The 17,398-nt window shown below is 35.2% G+C and overlaps 1 protein-coding gene across 2 annotated transcripts in view; it reads left to right on the forward strand.

Moving 5' to 3' along the window:
* Positions 1-17,398, forward strand: part of lin7a (lin-7 homolog A (C. elegans)) — a 44,539-nt gene that overhangs the window by 15,927 nt on the left and 11,214 nt on the right. For both annotated transcript variants that reach the window (XM_015375559.1, XM_015375551.1), the window contains exons 2-3: positions 5,254-5,372; positions 15,811-15,882. In XM_015375559.1, coding sequence (XP_015231045.1) covers positions 5,254-5,372; positions 15,811-15,882 — 191 coding nt within the window. The remainder of the gene's footprint in view (positions 1-5,253; positions 5,373-15,810; positions 15,883-17,398) is intronic.

Here is a 17,398-nt window from a genome sequence, read left to right on the forward strand (position 1 = left end):
TGTCTGGATGAAACCAATTATTTTGATGGATTTTATTTTTATGAGATACTAACAGGCCATAACGAAAATGAGCTTAAATGAAAAAAAAAACTAACAAGTGTATTTTTGAAATGTAAGGAGTAGAAAGTAGAGATAATTGCAAAAAAATGTAAGGAGTAGAAGTAAAAAATTGCCTAAAAAAATAATGACTCCAGTAAATTATAGATTTTTACAAATTGCTATATAAGGGAGAAAAAATTTGTATTTTGTTACTTGACACCTCTGCTTAGTCAGTCCTAGATACTCAGTCCGAAAAATGCAAAAACATTTGATATTTGATGGCTTCTAAAATCCAAAGCCCAAATATTATAGAGATATACGTTTACCCTCATTTACAGTTTTAGTGTATGGATGAGAAACAAATCCACATACTGTAATTTTAATTTTTTGAAGCAAGCCCCTCCTATGACAATGTTTTCAAATAAATCTTAAAAAAAAAAATCACACAGAAAAATAGTAGTGCATGCAAACATCTGTTATGCTGTGCATATTTTAGTGTGGATTTTAGTGTGGTTATTCATGCATACGTTGGATTTAAGAACCTTTAAATAAAGATATTTGAAAAGTTTAGTTTTTAAATAAATCACCAAGATTGCTGTGGATATAGAGGACAGACGTGTCTCTCTTTCTCCTTAAAAGTACAGCTTTCTCTGATGATGCAAAGCTCTTGAAATTTTAGATCACCCTATTTTAACTCGGAGGGCTTACATCCAGAAGTATGCAGCTGTCGCTTATGATCAGCTGGATGAAAGCTGCAGTGAAAACATGTTCGCAATATCCGACTCTGAGGCTCTCTTCCTCTGAGTTGGTGGAGGGTCTTGATGCTGATTATTAAAAGTGTGCGTTAATGAGCAAAAAGAAGCAGACAGAAAAATAAATCCCTGTTGGCCTTTCACCTTTATTTAATGAGACAGAAAGGCTCAGTACCCTACCAGACAGCTTTACCCTCGGTGCTTGGAAGTATGCCAGCTCATTAAGAGCCTTTGAGAACATGAGTTTTGGAGCAAAAAATGGTTAAAATGTGACCCTTTTACCTTGATTAAAAGTACTAATATTTTAATTCTTATAATGCTTCTAAATCCAGACGATACAAGTTTAGTCAAGGCTGGATAGCCACAGAGTTATCTTTTTATTTTCTCATAGTTACAGGTGTCTTTGACAATTCTGCTCCCTGCAGTTTGCTGTTCATTCTGCACACAGCTCTGAACAACGGCAGTTTTTCTGTTACCTTCTGATCCACGGACCTTGCTGTGAGCAGTTTTTCCTTGGAATACATCTAGCAGAAAAACTGAAGTCCTTCAAAGATAAACTGAATTTTTTGAGGTTTTCTGCAGCAAAAATATCTAAAGCCGTCTGCACAGTTTTGGACTTCAAGCAGCATTGACTGGGAACACTATGAGAATCCATTACAGGAGGAATATAACTTCATGTATTGTTAAAATTTCCCTCCATTTTCTGTGATTCAGAAAAGAAATCATCAACGAATCTTTCCCAGGAATTTAAACTAGCTGTTGTAAGAGACAGTTGAAAATAGGCAGTTACAAAGGGTCATAAATGATGCCGCACATCCTGAGATTGGTATATAGAATGTATTGATGTATTTTCTTAAAATAATCATAAATATTATAAACATAAACACCTCAAAATACAGTGAAAACATTTTTATTCAAAATATTTTACCCTGTCATGTGTGTGCTTTGCAAGATGTAAAGGTAATTGACAAGTTTGAGAAATTTAACACAATGTTGATTGAAGTCTGCCTGATAACCACATACATATACTGTACGCTTATACCTCTAGACTGAATGCTAATAAACATTTCCTCCCATTCATTATTTAGAAGGGTATATCTTTTTTGACATGCATATTCTGGAAATAGAATATAAATAAAAATAGAGTTTTAAAAAATTGTTATTGTATTCTTATTTTTGGAGAGGCATGTGTCTGTTCTATCGGAAACTATTTTTATATCATGACACACTTCTTCATTACAGTCATCACACCATAAACAGAAATACAGAAAAGCTTAAAATGACTGTCAAAAATACCCACAACAGATAACTGTATATAATTATGAAGATAAAACTTTATGCTAAAAAAACAACAAAAAAGCACACATAGAATATATGAAAAACAGAATCATTGTCAGGAACAATTGCAAGACAATTACAAGGTCGGCTTTCTATCACCTGAAGAACATTTCCAGGATTAAAGGACTAATGTCTCAGCATGATCTGGAAAAACTGATCCATGCATTTATTTTTAGTCGAATTGATTACTGCAACAGTGTTTTCACAGGTCTGCCTAAAAAGTGGATCAGAAAGCTGCAGCTGATCCAGAACACTGCTGCCCGTGTCCTCACTAAGACTAAGAGAGTAGAGCACATCACCCCAGTTCTAAAGTCCTTCCACTGGCTCCCTGTATCTCAGAGAATAGACTTCTGTTAGTCTATAACTCTCTGAATGGCTTAGCACCTAAATGCATCACAGACTTGCTATCAGTGTATCAACCCTCCAGACCACTCAGGTCTTCTGGCTCCAACCTGCTCTGCATACCTAGAACCAGAACTAAACATGGAGAAGAAGCATTTAGTTCCTATGCTCCACTTATCTAGAACAAACTTCCAGAAAACTGTAAAAGTGCGGAAAGCCTGGATTCCTTTAAATCAAGACTAAAAACACATTTGTTTAGGATTGCCTTTGACTGTTCTAGTTAAACAGTTCAACTAAAACATATTTTCTTTAGTCCAACTTTTTTGTTTCTGCATTTTTTATTTTTTCATTTTTTTTATTTTATTTTAGTTATGTTTTTATTTTATCCTACTTGCTTTGATTCTGTTTTATCTTTCTGTATTTTAATCATGTAAAGCACTTTGCTTTGTACATTAAAATACCAGAAATGTCATATCACCGTTACTGAATAAAATTATATTGCGATATATATAATTGTCATATATATGACATTGAATTATTGTTCATTCCTATTCAAAAATGAGTCTTAATCTGGTAGGAGTACAAACTATTGGGGATTAAATGGATCTCTGTTCTTTTCAAACTGTGGTTTAAGTTCAATCTTTGGTCCGCAAATCTCTTTTAGTTGTGCTTTTATTAGAGCTATGAAAAACATTAGAGGGCAGTAATCATAACAGCTTAATCTGTGCGTAGGATTAATGCTATGGATATCAGTACTATTTGTACCCATGAGCAGGGACTAAACTTGGTGCTCAAGATTGTTGTAGAAATCTGTGAATAAGTAAATAATTTCTTGAAATAAGTGCATTTACCCTTAATTTGAGTAGGTAAATAAGCCCCCCCAATCAAAAAGTCACAGAAAGAGGTATGGAGGCTCTAATGATATAAACAAAAAAATTAGTAATGACAAGAATTCATTGCAACCATTACCATCATTACAATATTTATTAGTAATATCACAATTTCGTTTTTTTTTATAGATAAGATGTTGGTGCCAATAATATCCAAGTTATAAGCAAAGCTAATTTTTAATGCATTTTAGGACCATTTGAAGTAGGATTTCAGACTTGAAAGCTGGAGTATCCTTCACCAACTGTAGCTCAAAATCAAATAGAAATCAGGTATATTTAAAAGTTAGTTAAAGCTAAATGTACAGCTTATATGTATAGTTCTTACATGGATTGCTGTTGCATTGAATTAGTGAAAAAGACTCGTTTTTTTAAACATATTCCTTAAAACCCTCACATATTTAAATAAAAGCATTACTAAATCTGGATGAGCTGGTCCCTCCGCTCATTAACATGTCCCACTGGTTTTCCAAGCTGCAAGTACCATCTTAAAATAAATGAAGAATTTCTTTAAATAAGTGTATTTACTCTTAATTTGAGTAGGAAAATAAGATGATCTGCCAATGCAAAGAGTATTTTTACCCATAAAATAAGATCATTAGATATTAGAACAATATGATTGTTTTTATTGTAAATGCATTGTAAAAGTGCTTCAGTTATCCGCTTAATTTAAGAGAAAAATGCATGGATTTTAAGAACAAGATACTTGCCTTTAATTTTTTTGCAGCGTTCTAATGTCATGTCAAGTAAAAACGCAGATTAGCTATTTTAAGCAAAACTTTTAGGTTGAGCTGCATGATATGAGGCAAATATAAGATTGCTAAATCATTTTAAAATATTGCTATGACGGGGATGATGCATCAAGGCAAGGAGAAGTTTATGTAGAGCATATAGCACCTTTCAGTAGCAAGACAATGGTCCTTTCTTTTTGAGGTGTAGACAAAAAAAACAGACAAGAATTTAAATGCAAAACTCAGTCATTGCAGTATTTCACATGATGAGTTCATCGTTTGGGTCCATTCACTTTTACAAACTGCAGGAGATGATCGACATTAATCATGAGCAAAACTGAATTTCTGGTACAGCATTTTATTTTTTAGAGTAGTACAACAGCTAAAACTGGAAACTTTATACGCATTGACCTTGGATGCTAATCCTGAAGATATTTACAATATCAAATTCCCATGATTTAGTTTGTTCTTATTCACAGTAATCAGTTAGAGCTGTGTTCAAACTGAAGTTATAAGGTAACAGAATCATTTTAACAGCATAGAAACTTTAAAATGACTGTAGACTTTAGCATGTGGATATCTTTATTGGTCTAAAATTTGTTAAGGTTTGGGGGGAATTTTTTTTAATTAATTTTTTTGCCCTTTTCCCCTTTTTTGTTGATTGGTGGATTACGCAATAATAGAAAAGGGTATTTGAGAGTTTTTAACCTCATAGTTCAGTGTTTTGTGTTGTAGACTGAGGTTACATGTTTAGGGTCACTTGGTGCCAATTTCCAGATAAAGATCTTTATCTTGTTATATTTTACAATTCAATTTTTTTTTTTTTCAAAAATAAAACAGAATATGAGGCTTAAACTTCAGTAGACAAATAACACATATATAGTAGCTTCAACATTTTTAGGAAGGTTTTACTTTTACTTTTTTTTTTTTTTGCTCTATCTATTCTTTAATGCCCAATCGATGCAAACGATTCACAAATTTCATTTCTACTCTATCATCCTCGCAGTCGCTGGCCTTGACTGAGTCTATTTCCATTATGGCATCCATTGATTTGCTCCGGCGCCTTTGTCATTTTTCTCTGCCGTTAATGTAATTGACTAGCTGATTCTTTTTTGCTCTCCCTCTCTCACACGTGCACCAATTCTGTGTTCCTCCTCTTGCCAGATGTTGCCCGAGCTATTGAGCTGCTGGAGAAGCTGCAGGAATCAGGGGACGTTCCTGGACATAAGCTGCAGTCTCTGAAAAAGGTTCTGCAGAGCGAGTTCTGCACAGCAATCAGAGAGGTGAGTCAGAACAGCTGTGGGCTGTTTTGTGTGTGTGACCTTTCTCATGCAACACCTCCTTATGAAATGTTTTCACACCTCTTTTCTATTGATTGTTGGGAGGATTTTTGCTCAAACTCAAAGCAAAAACATTTCTTTAAAGATAGTGTTTGAAAAAAATAAACTCTGTTATCTACAAATTGGTGTTTTTATTAAAAGGAAATATTCATTTCTCCTTTAAAAATCAATTCAGAGATTACACTGACCTGTATTTTTGTGAAATGTAGATCTGAGCTTAAATGATATTTCTTGTCACATCTTTAAGTATCTCCCCTGTGTTCACAAATATATAGGACTTTATGTTACTAATAGCCCTTCATCTTTTTACCATTCTGATGTTGCATAGTTTATTTAATATCCAATAATTCTGTGGTATAATTTAATTTACAACTCATATTTTTTAGTAATAACTATCAATCTATACTTTGTAGCGTCTCAATCAGTACTGATAAACATTACACACAAAAATTAGGGATTTTTAGACAAAAACATACAGGGCAAGATAAGAAAAGTGTGGCAGCATTTTGGGGATGAAGAACTAGGAGAGACACTAAATCATACAATTAAAAATCATTTTGAAAACAGTTTTTTAATTTCACATAACTGCATTGATCCATTTTCTCCCGCTAAAACCTTGTGAGGGTTGTAGTGGAGCCGGTGCCTATCTCCGGCAGTCTATGGGCAAGAGGAGGGGTACAGGTTGCCAATCTGTTGCAGAGCAACACAGAGACAAACAGGACAATCAACCATTCACACACACACACTCACACCTAAGGAGGATTTAGAGAGGCCATTTAACCTAACAGTCATGATTTTTGGACTGTGTGAGGAAGCTGGAGAGAACCCACAAGGGGAGACCAGGCAAACTCCATGCAGAAAGACCAGGAATTGAACCTTCTCGCTGTAAGGCAACTACCCTACCCACTGCACGACCGTGCAGCCCCTTAAGTGCATATTTTAAATTGAATTATTGATTCAATAATCCATTATCAAATACTGTAATTTGAAAAGCTATTTTCAAATCTCTAAATTAAAGACCATAATTTATAAATACCTTTCTAAATCAAACAATTAAAAAAAATCATTCTTTTTTCACCTTTCGTTTTAAAATCCTGTTTACCATCTTCCTTTGGATTTTCTTTGCAGTTTTCCTCTGAGAGGAAACTTGTGTGGCCCTTCTGGTCCCTTAGAACACTGAAACCAATTTAAACCAATCACTGTTGCTCTTTGGATGTAACCAGCGCTCTCATTGGTCAGACAGCCATACCTGAATCACAACATGATGGCTAACATAGAAGGTACAGATTTGCTGCTCCACCTGCTCACCTTTTAAACCCAAAGAGAGTAGAAATCACGGATTTGGAAAAGTAATAGTCGCACATCATCAAATTTTGAGAGAAACCCGTCGTCTGAGTGCCTGATGGATGCTTCAAAGTTTTGCTTTATCTGAAGCAGTCTCTGTAAGGGCTCTGCATCATCAATATCTGCACTCTGGAGCTATTTAGCCAAAGGTATTACAGTGATCTATTTTTCTTGCTGCTTTGTTCTCCATATGCAAGCTTTATCTATGATTTTTCTCTTCTCCAATCACCAAATAGTTTACAACCAGCATGAAGCATGGTAACCGTTTGAAAGAATGACAGAACAAATTTTGGACATGGAAGGTGCCCTCTACAATAGCTGCTCTGTTATGATCCAAGTGAGCTGAAGGGACTGGGAAGGTCAGGGAAATGCTAAATAGAGAAGCTACAATAAAAAATGTGACTACAAAATGATTTGAAAATGCAAGCTGAACAAGAAATGTGAAACAAAAAATTCCTTTTTAAATGTTTAATTTAAAAAAAAAATGTTATAATCAGATATATACAGTAAATTTAGATTTTTTTTAAACTTTATTTAGGTAAAGAATTTGAAAATAAGTTTTCAAATTCAGTGATTAATAAGTTTACAATTCCTCTTACTGTATTTTCTGCATTGTAAGTCGTTCAGTTGCACCAACAATAAAATGCATAGTATAGAAGGAAAACACATATATAAGTCGCACTGGAGTATAAGTATAAGTATTTTCTGTGGAAATTTATTTGATAAAATCCAACTCTAGGATCAGACGTGTCATCTTGAAAGGCAATTTTAAATAAAACTAGAATAGAGGCAACAGCAGGCTGAATAATTGTACGTTACATGACACATAAACAACGAATTTAGAACGTGCCTGGTATTTTAACATAACATATTAAGACTTCTTCAGATAACTATATCATAAATAACATAACAAGTTTATCAAATCATCCGTGTCACTCCAAATTACTAAATCCAATGAAATCTTCATCCTCGGTTTCACTTTTTGACAACTCGGCTTTCTCCAAACTTTCTTTCTGCTGCTTGATTACTGTTTTCAGCTGGATATTGTTCTACTTGCAGCTTTTAATCTGCAGAATATGTTTTCCTTTGGTGCAATTTTTGTTTTTTGGATAGTCAAAGATATTGCCTAGTTTTACTCAGTAACCACAATTATCAATGCATTTAAAAAAAAAAAAAGGTATTTATGTAAATTTTATGCATTCAAAAACTAAAGAATAAGTCTTGCAGATAAAATTGTACATTGGTGTGTGTGCTTCTAATTTTATGGGATCCATATTGTGTAAATTACTGCTAAAGAAAAATGTAATTGTTATTATTTAGTCCAAACTTCCAATTTTAGAGTAAAATAAATCAAACCATAACTTTTATTTAAGGCATTCGCGTCACATAATCTGGTAATGTTAATCAAATTATTGGAATTGGTCTAAAATATGGAGAAACTTGTTTATGGTATTAAATATAATAAACCTGCCTGGATGGGTTTTAACAAAAGGGTGGATTATACCTTTAAGCCGCAGCTGTGCCAGATCCGTCAGCAAATAGCCGCAGCATAGTGAAAGTGTCAGCTTTTACCTCTGCCTTATTATAGCTGCAGCTTAATGGCAAACCCTGGTTTATTTGACTATTTCTGACCACTAATGGTGATTGCATTTGGAAACAAGGTGGGCTTTTTGTTCTATTAAAGGCTTGATAAGCTTGTTACCTTTAAATTTAATTATGCTGCTTCCAATCTCACTGAAACTGGAGAAAAGTATAGTGGGAATTCTAAATCTTTCGACGAGCCACCCAAAACATCCCCCATCTGATTCATCGCTGTAACGTTATTTATCAAGAGGACTGGCATAAAAAGCAAACAGGAGCTGTTTCTGCTTGTGGCGCCACTAAGCAGACTGATAACCACATATCGTGTATATCTAGTGTGGTGATAAACCGTAGCATCATACGGTGAAGCAAACAGCAGCATTAAAACGCAGGAAAAGCAGGTGACAGATGCTGCAATGGCCTCTATCTGCAAGTTAATTACAAACAGTCTAAATGCAATTTGGACCTGGAGTGAAAGAGTATTAGAGAAGTTGATCAGTATGTTGGAGGGAGTTTCACATTATCTACCAAGTCGACCTTCCGCTAACCTTAGCAGGGTGCTTTAAGCTCTCAGAACATGCAGCCACTCTTAATCATCCTGAAGTCGTTATTTTATTATCGAGTAAAACCTAATGGACTTGGCTAACAATGAATCGGTTAATTCTTTGGAATAATTACAATTTCTGCATCTTCTGAACAAGTAATTATAAACTTTAAAGTCTGTTTTTAACCCACTTTTATTTTTTTTATTTTTTTATTTACTGAAATCTTTTAGCATCGTCAGAAAACGGGTTTCATTTCAGAATAAACCAAATGTGCAAGATTTATTTGTACGTCTCAACAGTGAAGTGAAGTGTTTGCATCCTGCAAAGACTCCAAGATGTTATGTACAACTAAGCGTTGGATTACCAACTTCCATGTTTAACATTCGACAAATGTTTTGATTATCGTGCATTCATTTTAGAAAGAAACCACCCATTTCTTCTATATTCATGTAGACGGTGCAAAGCTGATTGCAAGAAAATTTCAGCACATTTAAACTGTGCAATGAAAGGGAGATGCAGTGAGGATCTCTGCTTTTAAATGAGAGTGGGAGAAGATGATGGATGAGTGTACAACCAGCAAACAAATATGCTTTTTTTTTTATCCACAGAAAACAGGATGTAACCACAGCAAAGGTACAAGGGTTACATTTTTATTCTGGCAGTATATAACAAACTAGAGAAGCACATATTTGCATCTGGCATTTTACAGAGTGATACTCTCAGTCAATTCTATTTATCTTTGAATCAATCAAATAAAAGGATGAGTCATTCTACCTTGTTATATTTCTGTGGTGCTTTAACAACATCTACATTGCTTATGTATTCAGGAACGTAATTCCAGTGTGACTCCTCCGTATTACAGTCAAATAATGCTCTTGAAATTGTGGACGACCACTTTGCTTTTTTTTCCAATCAAAAGGACTATTTTTTTTCCATCTTTGCAGCTTTGAAAAATGTGATGATTAACTAGTGTCACATTATTGCATCTCCCTGACTTGATATGGGCATCGGTATTTATTGCATTGAATGCAAATAGCGCAAAAATAGATGCAAATAATGGAGTAAATTGTGCTGCTTCAAGGATTACCCTCTATGGTCATAGAGGAAAGGATCCTGCACACCTATACACCACTGTATATTCATGACATTTAAAAAGTCACCTAGAATCTGCTGTGGTTCTTGAACTGATAGGATCAATAAACCCTCCAAAGTTTCATATCAATAAAAACCTTTTGATCACCATATTTCATTCATTATCAGTCAGGATACAAAGTACTTTTTTCATTTCTTTAATTAATTACTATATAATCACTAAAGGTGGGCTATAGAGGGGTAGATATTATGAAATATTCATAATCATGAAAACTGGCACCAATTTAAATCAGATTGTGGACAGTATAAAAGCAAAGTCTAGGGTTGGTAATGAGTAAATACATTATTTTGGTATTTCAGCATGCCATTTTTCAGTTCTTAATGCAAATGTTTCAGTATTAGATTTCTTGCCCAATTGGCTTGAACAATGAAAATTTTGGCACCGACCTGAAACTGTGATATGCATTCAATCAAAACTTGAGATCTACTTTTCCCGTCATCAAGGAGTAAAGAGCTTACAGAGCTGAACTCTGCTCCATCTCAGCTGAAGCCACATCTTGGCACCAAAGGCTCATCTGGCAACCGGCTGCTTCCAGTGGCAGTCACAGGAGTGCAATGACATCAATGCTTAAAAAGCATCAACAACAGCATCACCAGCAGCAGTCGCTCCTCACAAAGAGACACTAGGCTTCACCTACAGAAAGCTGGTGAAACTCGGTCACCAAGGAAACATCAGGGATGCTCATAGTAAAGAGCTGCAGCAAAGAAGGCTAAGAAATTCTATTAGTTCTTTAAGGAAACTTTGTTACTAAATTTGATTATTTTTCGAATTAAATCAAATTGGCTCAATCAAAGATCTGATCCACTCTGACTGCTTTGACAGTTTTTTATGCTTTGATCAAGAAAAAATAATTTAAAATGTCATATAATTGGATACATATGTTTTGTAGCCAATAAAAAGAAACAGAATCGAGAAACGTTCCGAGAAGAATTCCGGGCACTTCCCACCGGGAGGAGACCCAGAGGGACACCCAGGACACGTTGGGGGGGAATATGTTTCTCGGCTGGTCTGGGTACACACCTTGGGATTCCCCCAGAGAAAGTGACCCTAGTGGCTGGGGAGAGGGACGTCTGGGTATCCCTGCTGAAGCTGCTACACCCGCGACCGGATGGACGGACGGACGGACGGATGGATGGATGTTATTTTCAGCTGAGTCGTGTTCTAGTTCCTCCCTCAATGACAATAAAAACAGATTAGCAATCTTTACATCAGAAACCTATATATGGATTTAGTTTCTTCCAATGGCAGATCATCATAACAGTGTTTTATATACGAATAGAAATAAAAATTACATCTAAAAACAATTTAAAGCATATAATGGCTTGTATTTCTCTTTTCTACCTCCTTATTTTGGTTAATTTAAGTAATCAACTGTGTTCAATTCTGCCTCATGTACATAATCTGTCAGCAATAGCACTTTCAAGTATGTGTATATATTAATCATTTGACTTTTGATTTTAAATGTTTGTGCAATTATCTTTTTGTTCATGGTTTTATAGGCCACCCCAAAAACTGATAGGATAGAAGCACTAATCCTGCTTTTTGGTTCAGTCCCCCAAAAAAAAAAAAAAAAAATCTGCAGTAACATGATTCAGCCTCGCTAAAGATGACAAGCTAGCTGTCAATATGAATAATGATGAGTAGGGAAAAGAGCAGCCTCAGCAGCGCCTGGATAAATGACAAAGAGATGGAGTTTGATGAGGTGGTTGTCTTTCCTCGCCACGCTCCGCAATGACAGGAAGGGGGGGGGGGGGATAACGGCCGTGTGCTCCAGTGGTGCTGCATCTCTATGTGCAAGTTCTCAGGGTCAATCAGCCTTGCAAATGGGAATAGAAGGACGCCAGACAAGAAGACTGGAAAAGATAAAAAAAATGCTAGAAATGATTGAGGAGAGGGAATTAGACCGCTAGTGTGTGAGATTCCCACTCCGCAAACATTGGCAGAGCCATTAAGTTGGTTAAGTGAAAGAAAAAAAATCTCTCTAGCTTCAAATTGCTCAATTATTTTATTGCCCCAAACATTTGCAATCGGCATATTCAACATTAACCCGCACCATTTGTTAACAGTGTTAACAGTCTAATTAAGCTAATGTATAATTAGAACAAGGAATTTTCAAAAGAATTTATAGCAAATCAGAGATTGCTGAACAGTTTTACATTATTTCCTTATTATGTTAATAATGTTTGAAGACATGAGGAGGAAGATTATTAGTATAAAAATCTACTTTATTAATCCCTAAGGGAAATAAAGTTGTATTCACAAAGTACTTTAAAACCAAATTTAGTTAAAAAAAAACTCTAAAAGATACCACAGCGCTCCATGTTTTCAAGGACAGGTAAATTGATGAAGGCAAGAATCCAAGATTTAACTTGAATTTATTCGTGCTTCTAAATCTAAAGTAAAGTTCCAAAGTATGTCTGCTCCTAAAAAGGTTCAACAATAAGGTTTACCTTCATTTACAGGAGTTTTTATTCATGCATCCAGGAGAAAATCAAAGCTTGATATGTAGATTTGTGTAAGATAGTAGGAAAATATACCAACGGCTGGAAGTTGGTGAAAATCTGAGCTCAAATAAAGGAAAAAGGAGCAAATTAGCTGCTTGATTTAATATATAATCAGTCAGGTATAAAGAAGAAAGGGGAAGTGTTTTTTTCTAGGGTATTCTTCCTGATAGAAATATATTTTTTTCTAATCACCCAAACCATCTTTGAAAGAAAGTTTTGCATGTAGTAACTAAGGTTCACTAAGGAGATAAAAGTGAAATGTTTGTGAAAGCAGCTCTGGGTTAATGTCATGCTTCTGCTGACAAGGGTTGGAGTTTATGAGTGAAAAAAAGTGACTCATAACTATCTGTAGTATTATGGCTTCTAGCAACAATCTTCCTTATTTTCCAATCTTTAGATTAACTGTTGCTTTTTCTGACCTCAGGCAGCTTCAGGATTTATGTCTCATCCAAAACGCAGCCAAAAAACAGCCTTAATAAAAGCACGGATATTTTGCTCTGAAAGGAAAACTACCTTTTAAAATCGAAATATAGTCCAACCTGCTTAGATATAAAGGCTCGCCCACCTAATGTTGTAAAAAAAAATGTATCTCTTGCTAGTTATTTGATTTCAATCTCAGATCTGTAGGGTTCAGAGAAAAACTTACAAATTCCCATCTCCTAAATAACGCATTACATCCCAGAAATGAATAAAAATATATTCCTTGTGAACTGAGCATGCAGCTCTTATAAAATTAGAAGTCTGTGATGCACCCAGTGAGAGATTCCTCTTTGGTGGTGTCATGACTTTTCTGTTTGCCGACGTGCCGCCTTTTCTCATGCAGCAGATGCCAAATATTGCATAAGCTTTATCTGCAGCACTCCTGTCATGCTTGAATAAGGCCGTTAATAAACATTTGCACAATAGAGACAGAGGTTTAAAGACCCAAAAGGCATTACTGTAATAGCTAGATGAAGCTGCTACTGTTTTCAAATAGTGTCTGAAATGTGCCATGAGGTTAAGGAAGGTGTTGGAAACAAATTAAATGGTTCTAAATGGCAATGGGGTTTAAAAGAAAGGGAAAGGAAGAATATGCATTATGTGAAAAAGGTAAAAACCCAAATCTTTTGTGGCATTTATAACCTACGCTCAGCAAAAAGTGCACAGGTGGAAAATAACAGAACTTCTCATTTTGAAGCTGTGTGTATAAAACTGCTTGTATGACCTGCAATGTTTCTTTTTTTCAGCCGAGCCCCAAAATGTGTTTCAGTCTGGGCTGCAGAGCTGTGCACTCAAAAGTAACACGTTTGGTCTTTGAGATTCATAAGCAAACAAACCAAGCGAAGCTTGGGGATATGTTTTTCCCTCGCTCTGAGATCTCTACACAGAAATATCACGATGTTTCTCTCCTTTAAGTACAGCTGTCTTTGATGATTCAGGAAACTAAGAGCTTTGTGATGTTGTGTGTCAAAGCTGCCCGATCTGCTCTTTTCCAATAAGCAGCTCGGCTATGATGTGAAACATACACTGCCTGAGAGAAGGAAATAGTGATTTAAGTCTGTATCAAGGCCACAAATCTAATATTCTGTTAAATTATCCATTTCATTATTTAACAGGTTTGCCTAATCATTTGCTTCGCTGACTAAAACTGATATCAATGAAATTTTGAAAAGCAGCCTCTTGTGCAGAGCTGCAGAATCCTTTAAATTCTTCTAATCTTTTCTGAAATGCATTTTTTAAATCAAATCTGTAGCGCCAGCTCAGCGAATTTTGTATAATCTGTAGGGTTTTATAGTCAGCTCATCAACCCCTTTTAACCCCTACATCCATCACATAAAATGTTCATTATTTGGCTGCAGCAGGAATGGAGACATTCACTTTCCCTGCCACGCTTCAGTTTGCATCTGACAGAACATATGAGAGTATTTAAAGCCCAAATGTTTCTGTGCAGTAGTTTGTTTTCACACAAAAGAGCTTTGCATTAAGAAAGGTAGTTTTGCAAGTCTAGAATTGGGTGTAAGAAAATCGCTACTTACTTTTACCTGCCCTCATGTACACACAGCGAGGAAGATGGAAAAGGTTTAAAAAAAAAAACAAGGATAACCGTTTGAGAAAGGCAGCTATTTATTTTTTTTACGTATGGTTAAATAACTGTAAGATAAGCCATGGCTGGTTAAAAGTTGGTAAAAAAAAATTAAAAAAACAAGTCAGTTTTTGCTGAGGAGAGATTAATGAAAATGAGAGATAATAAAAAGCTTCCTCTTGTGCAACTTTTGAATTGTATTTTCAGCTGCAAATTATCCAAATTAGTCAGTTTAGCATCATTTTTGAGTTTAAGCCACATCTGGAAGAGTTCCTATTGAAAAGGAGCTCTACAAAATCATTGAAAGTTTAAAAAGCTCTCTGATGAGGTGCTATTAAAAAAGTGTGTCTCAGTTAACTATTGAAGATTTGTTCAAAACAAACCAAAAAAACTTTTCTACAACAATGCTTTTTACACATCTTTACTAGCCTGTAGGTCATTGTGTAAAACATTTTGTAAAATCAATAAATAAATAACATCACGTAGTTGAACTTTCTTACCAACTCAGACCAACTAGGTAGTTTTTCTTGTTTGTCTTTAAGTATCTTTTTTTAATATTTCAATGTAGTGGAAATCTGCTTGCTTCTACACAAATGTTCCAACCGACCAACGAAGGATATTTCTATTCTATATGCAGAAATATGCTGTGAACTAACTATCATATTTTGTCCTGTATCAGTTTTTTTTGGTTGTGTTTTCTTTTTTTTTTTCCAATATTCCTGAACCGGTCTTGGAATATGCCAGAATTTAACTGGAGAGGTCAGCTGTCTGCCTTGGTTCCATCTGCTCCATCAAACTGGCAGAAATCCTTTTATTTCTTCATTCATCTGGAAACTCTGCAACTTATGTCAGTGGCTGAGGTCAAAGGACCTTTTTCAGTCATGAAACACCAACTGGAATTAATGCAAATAGATTTTCGAAGAATGCAAACAGCTGGTTATTTGACATATTTTCTAAAATGAATTAGACAAACCTGTTTTCCTATTTAAGACAAAAATAACCACCTTCCATTGGTGCAATATCTCACATTTCTAAAATGAATTATAGTACAACATTTTCCCCATCAGTCACATTATTGCTGTGAAGTCAGAGGCTGTGAAGCCAACTGTGAACGAATGTGGCTCTAGAAAGAAGAGATTTTATGTTTCAGTAGTGTGTAATTGCACCACATGTCACTCTTCATTTGTTTCAGGTCTATCAGTACATGCATGAAACGATTACAGTGAATGGCTGCCCAGAGTACCAGGCGAGAGCCACGGCTAAGGTAAGAACTACACAGCAGATCTATTATACAAATATTTGACATAAAAAAAATATGAATTATAACTGAAACCTTCACATAATGACTGATAAATTATCTGTTAACCACATTATTCAGTGATATCCCCACCAGTGGTTTCTAGCCACCTCTTAATAGCCCTCATTAGGAGAAGGTGTGTAATTAGGACAAAGCATAAATGGTTGCACCAGAGGCTGTCCTGATATCCAAAGATAAAGTATGATCTCAGTATACGAGGATGTACCCAAGGATGCTACGATTCCAAAACAAATCTTCTATTCATTCAGGCTCTTGCATACACGAATTAAGAATAATTTTAAATTGTGTGTTTTGCTGTGAACCAACACAGGAGTGATCCCACGGTTAGATGGGAAGAAGGATGATAAATCCACTGAAAATTATTTAATTGGGTTTAAGTCGTTAAAATTCCTTCTGCAAATCAGCCTTGCTAGAATATCAACAGATGATTTATTCTGCATCACTGTTTTTGCTGCTGCTAATGCATTTTGCAGATTTTGTGCAATAAGAAGAGTATTTGGATGCATAATGGATTTTGCACCACCAGATGTTAAAGTCCTAAAAAAATATAAATATTCTAAATAAAATATACTGAAATTTTTCATCTGTTCTCAAACACAGACTCAAAGAAGCCGTCTGATTTGTTAAATTTTTTTTCACAACTTTTATTTCAATTATAATTTGTGACAACCTAATTATCTTTATTGTTTTAAATTAGTATTGAAAAACACCAAAGGACTTCAGTGTTTTTCATTATTTTTTCTGTAACAGACTCAAACTTCATCAAGAAGGATGAGCATGTGATGACAGTAGACAGGGCTTGCATTGTGTCATTGATTCTGCAGATCCCTCACACTATGCATGCATGCAACAGTGGAGGGTATCCAGCAGAGTGAGGCTCAGTGTGAGTGGAGGTTCATGCAGACAGAACCAGACAAAGAAGGAATGAATATAAAAATTCAATAAATGGTTGTAATGTCATAAAAGCAACTTTTTTTGTTTTGTTTAAGGAATACCCGATACAACTTTTTCATTTCTAAAACAATGCTGATATTGTTGCTTTGAGAATTGGCCGATACAGATATCGACTCAATATGGTTTTTGCACTAATCACACAAGATTTTATTACTACTACTAAAATACTAGTACTACTAAAACAGGGAACAAACATCAACAACAAAGTTATGAAAACAAATAACCCATGTATAATTAACCAATGAGTTATAGCCAGTGTTGTGGTCAAGACCACCTAACCCGAGACCAAGACAAGACCAAGACCAGAGGGTATCGAGACAGAGACAAGACCAAGACTTTTAGGGTCCGAGACCAAGTCAAGACCAGCGCCAGTATGTGACGATAAAATGTGAAACATGATCAAAATCACAAAAATTGATCTAATAGACCCACATTCACATAAAAACACCTAGATATTTAACACACAGAACTGGACTAAACATAAACATCTTTATTTAGTACTTCTGTG

This window comes from Cyprinodon variegatus, unplaced genomic scaffold (genome assembly GCF_000732505.1).
Source record: "Cyprinodon variegatus isolate N-32 unplaced genomic scaffold, C_variegatus-1.0 Scaffold7, whole genome shotgun sequence".
Taxonomy (NCBI): Eukaryota; Metazoa; Chordata; class Actinopteri; order Cyprinodontiformes; family Cyprinodontidae; genus Cyprinodon; species Cyprinodon variegatus.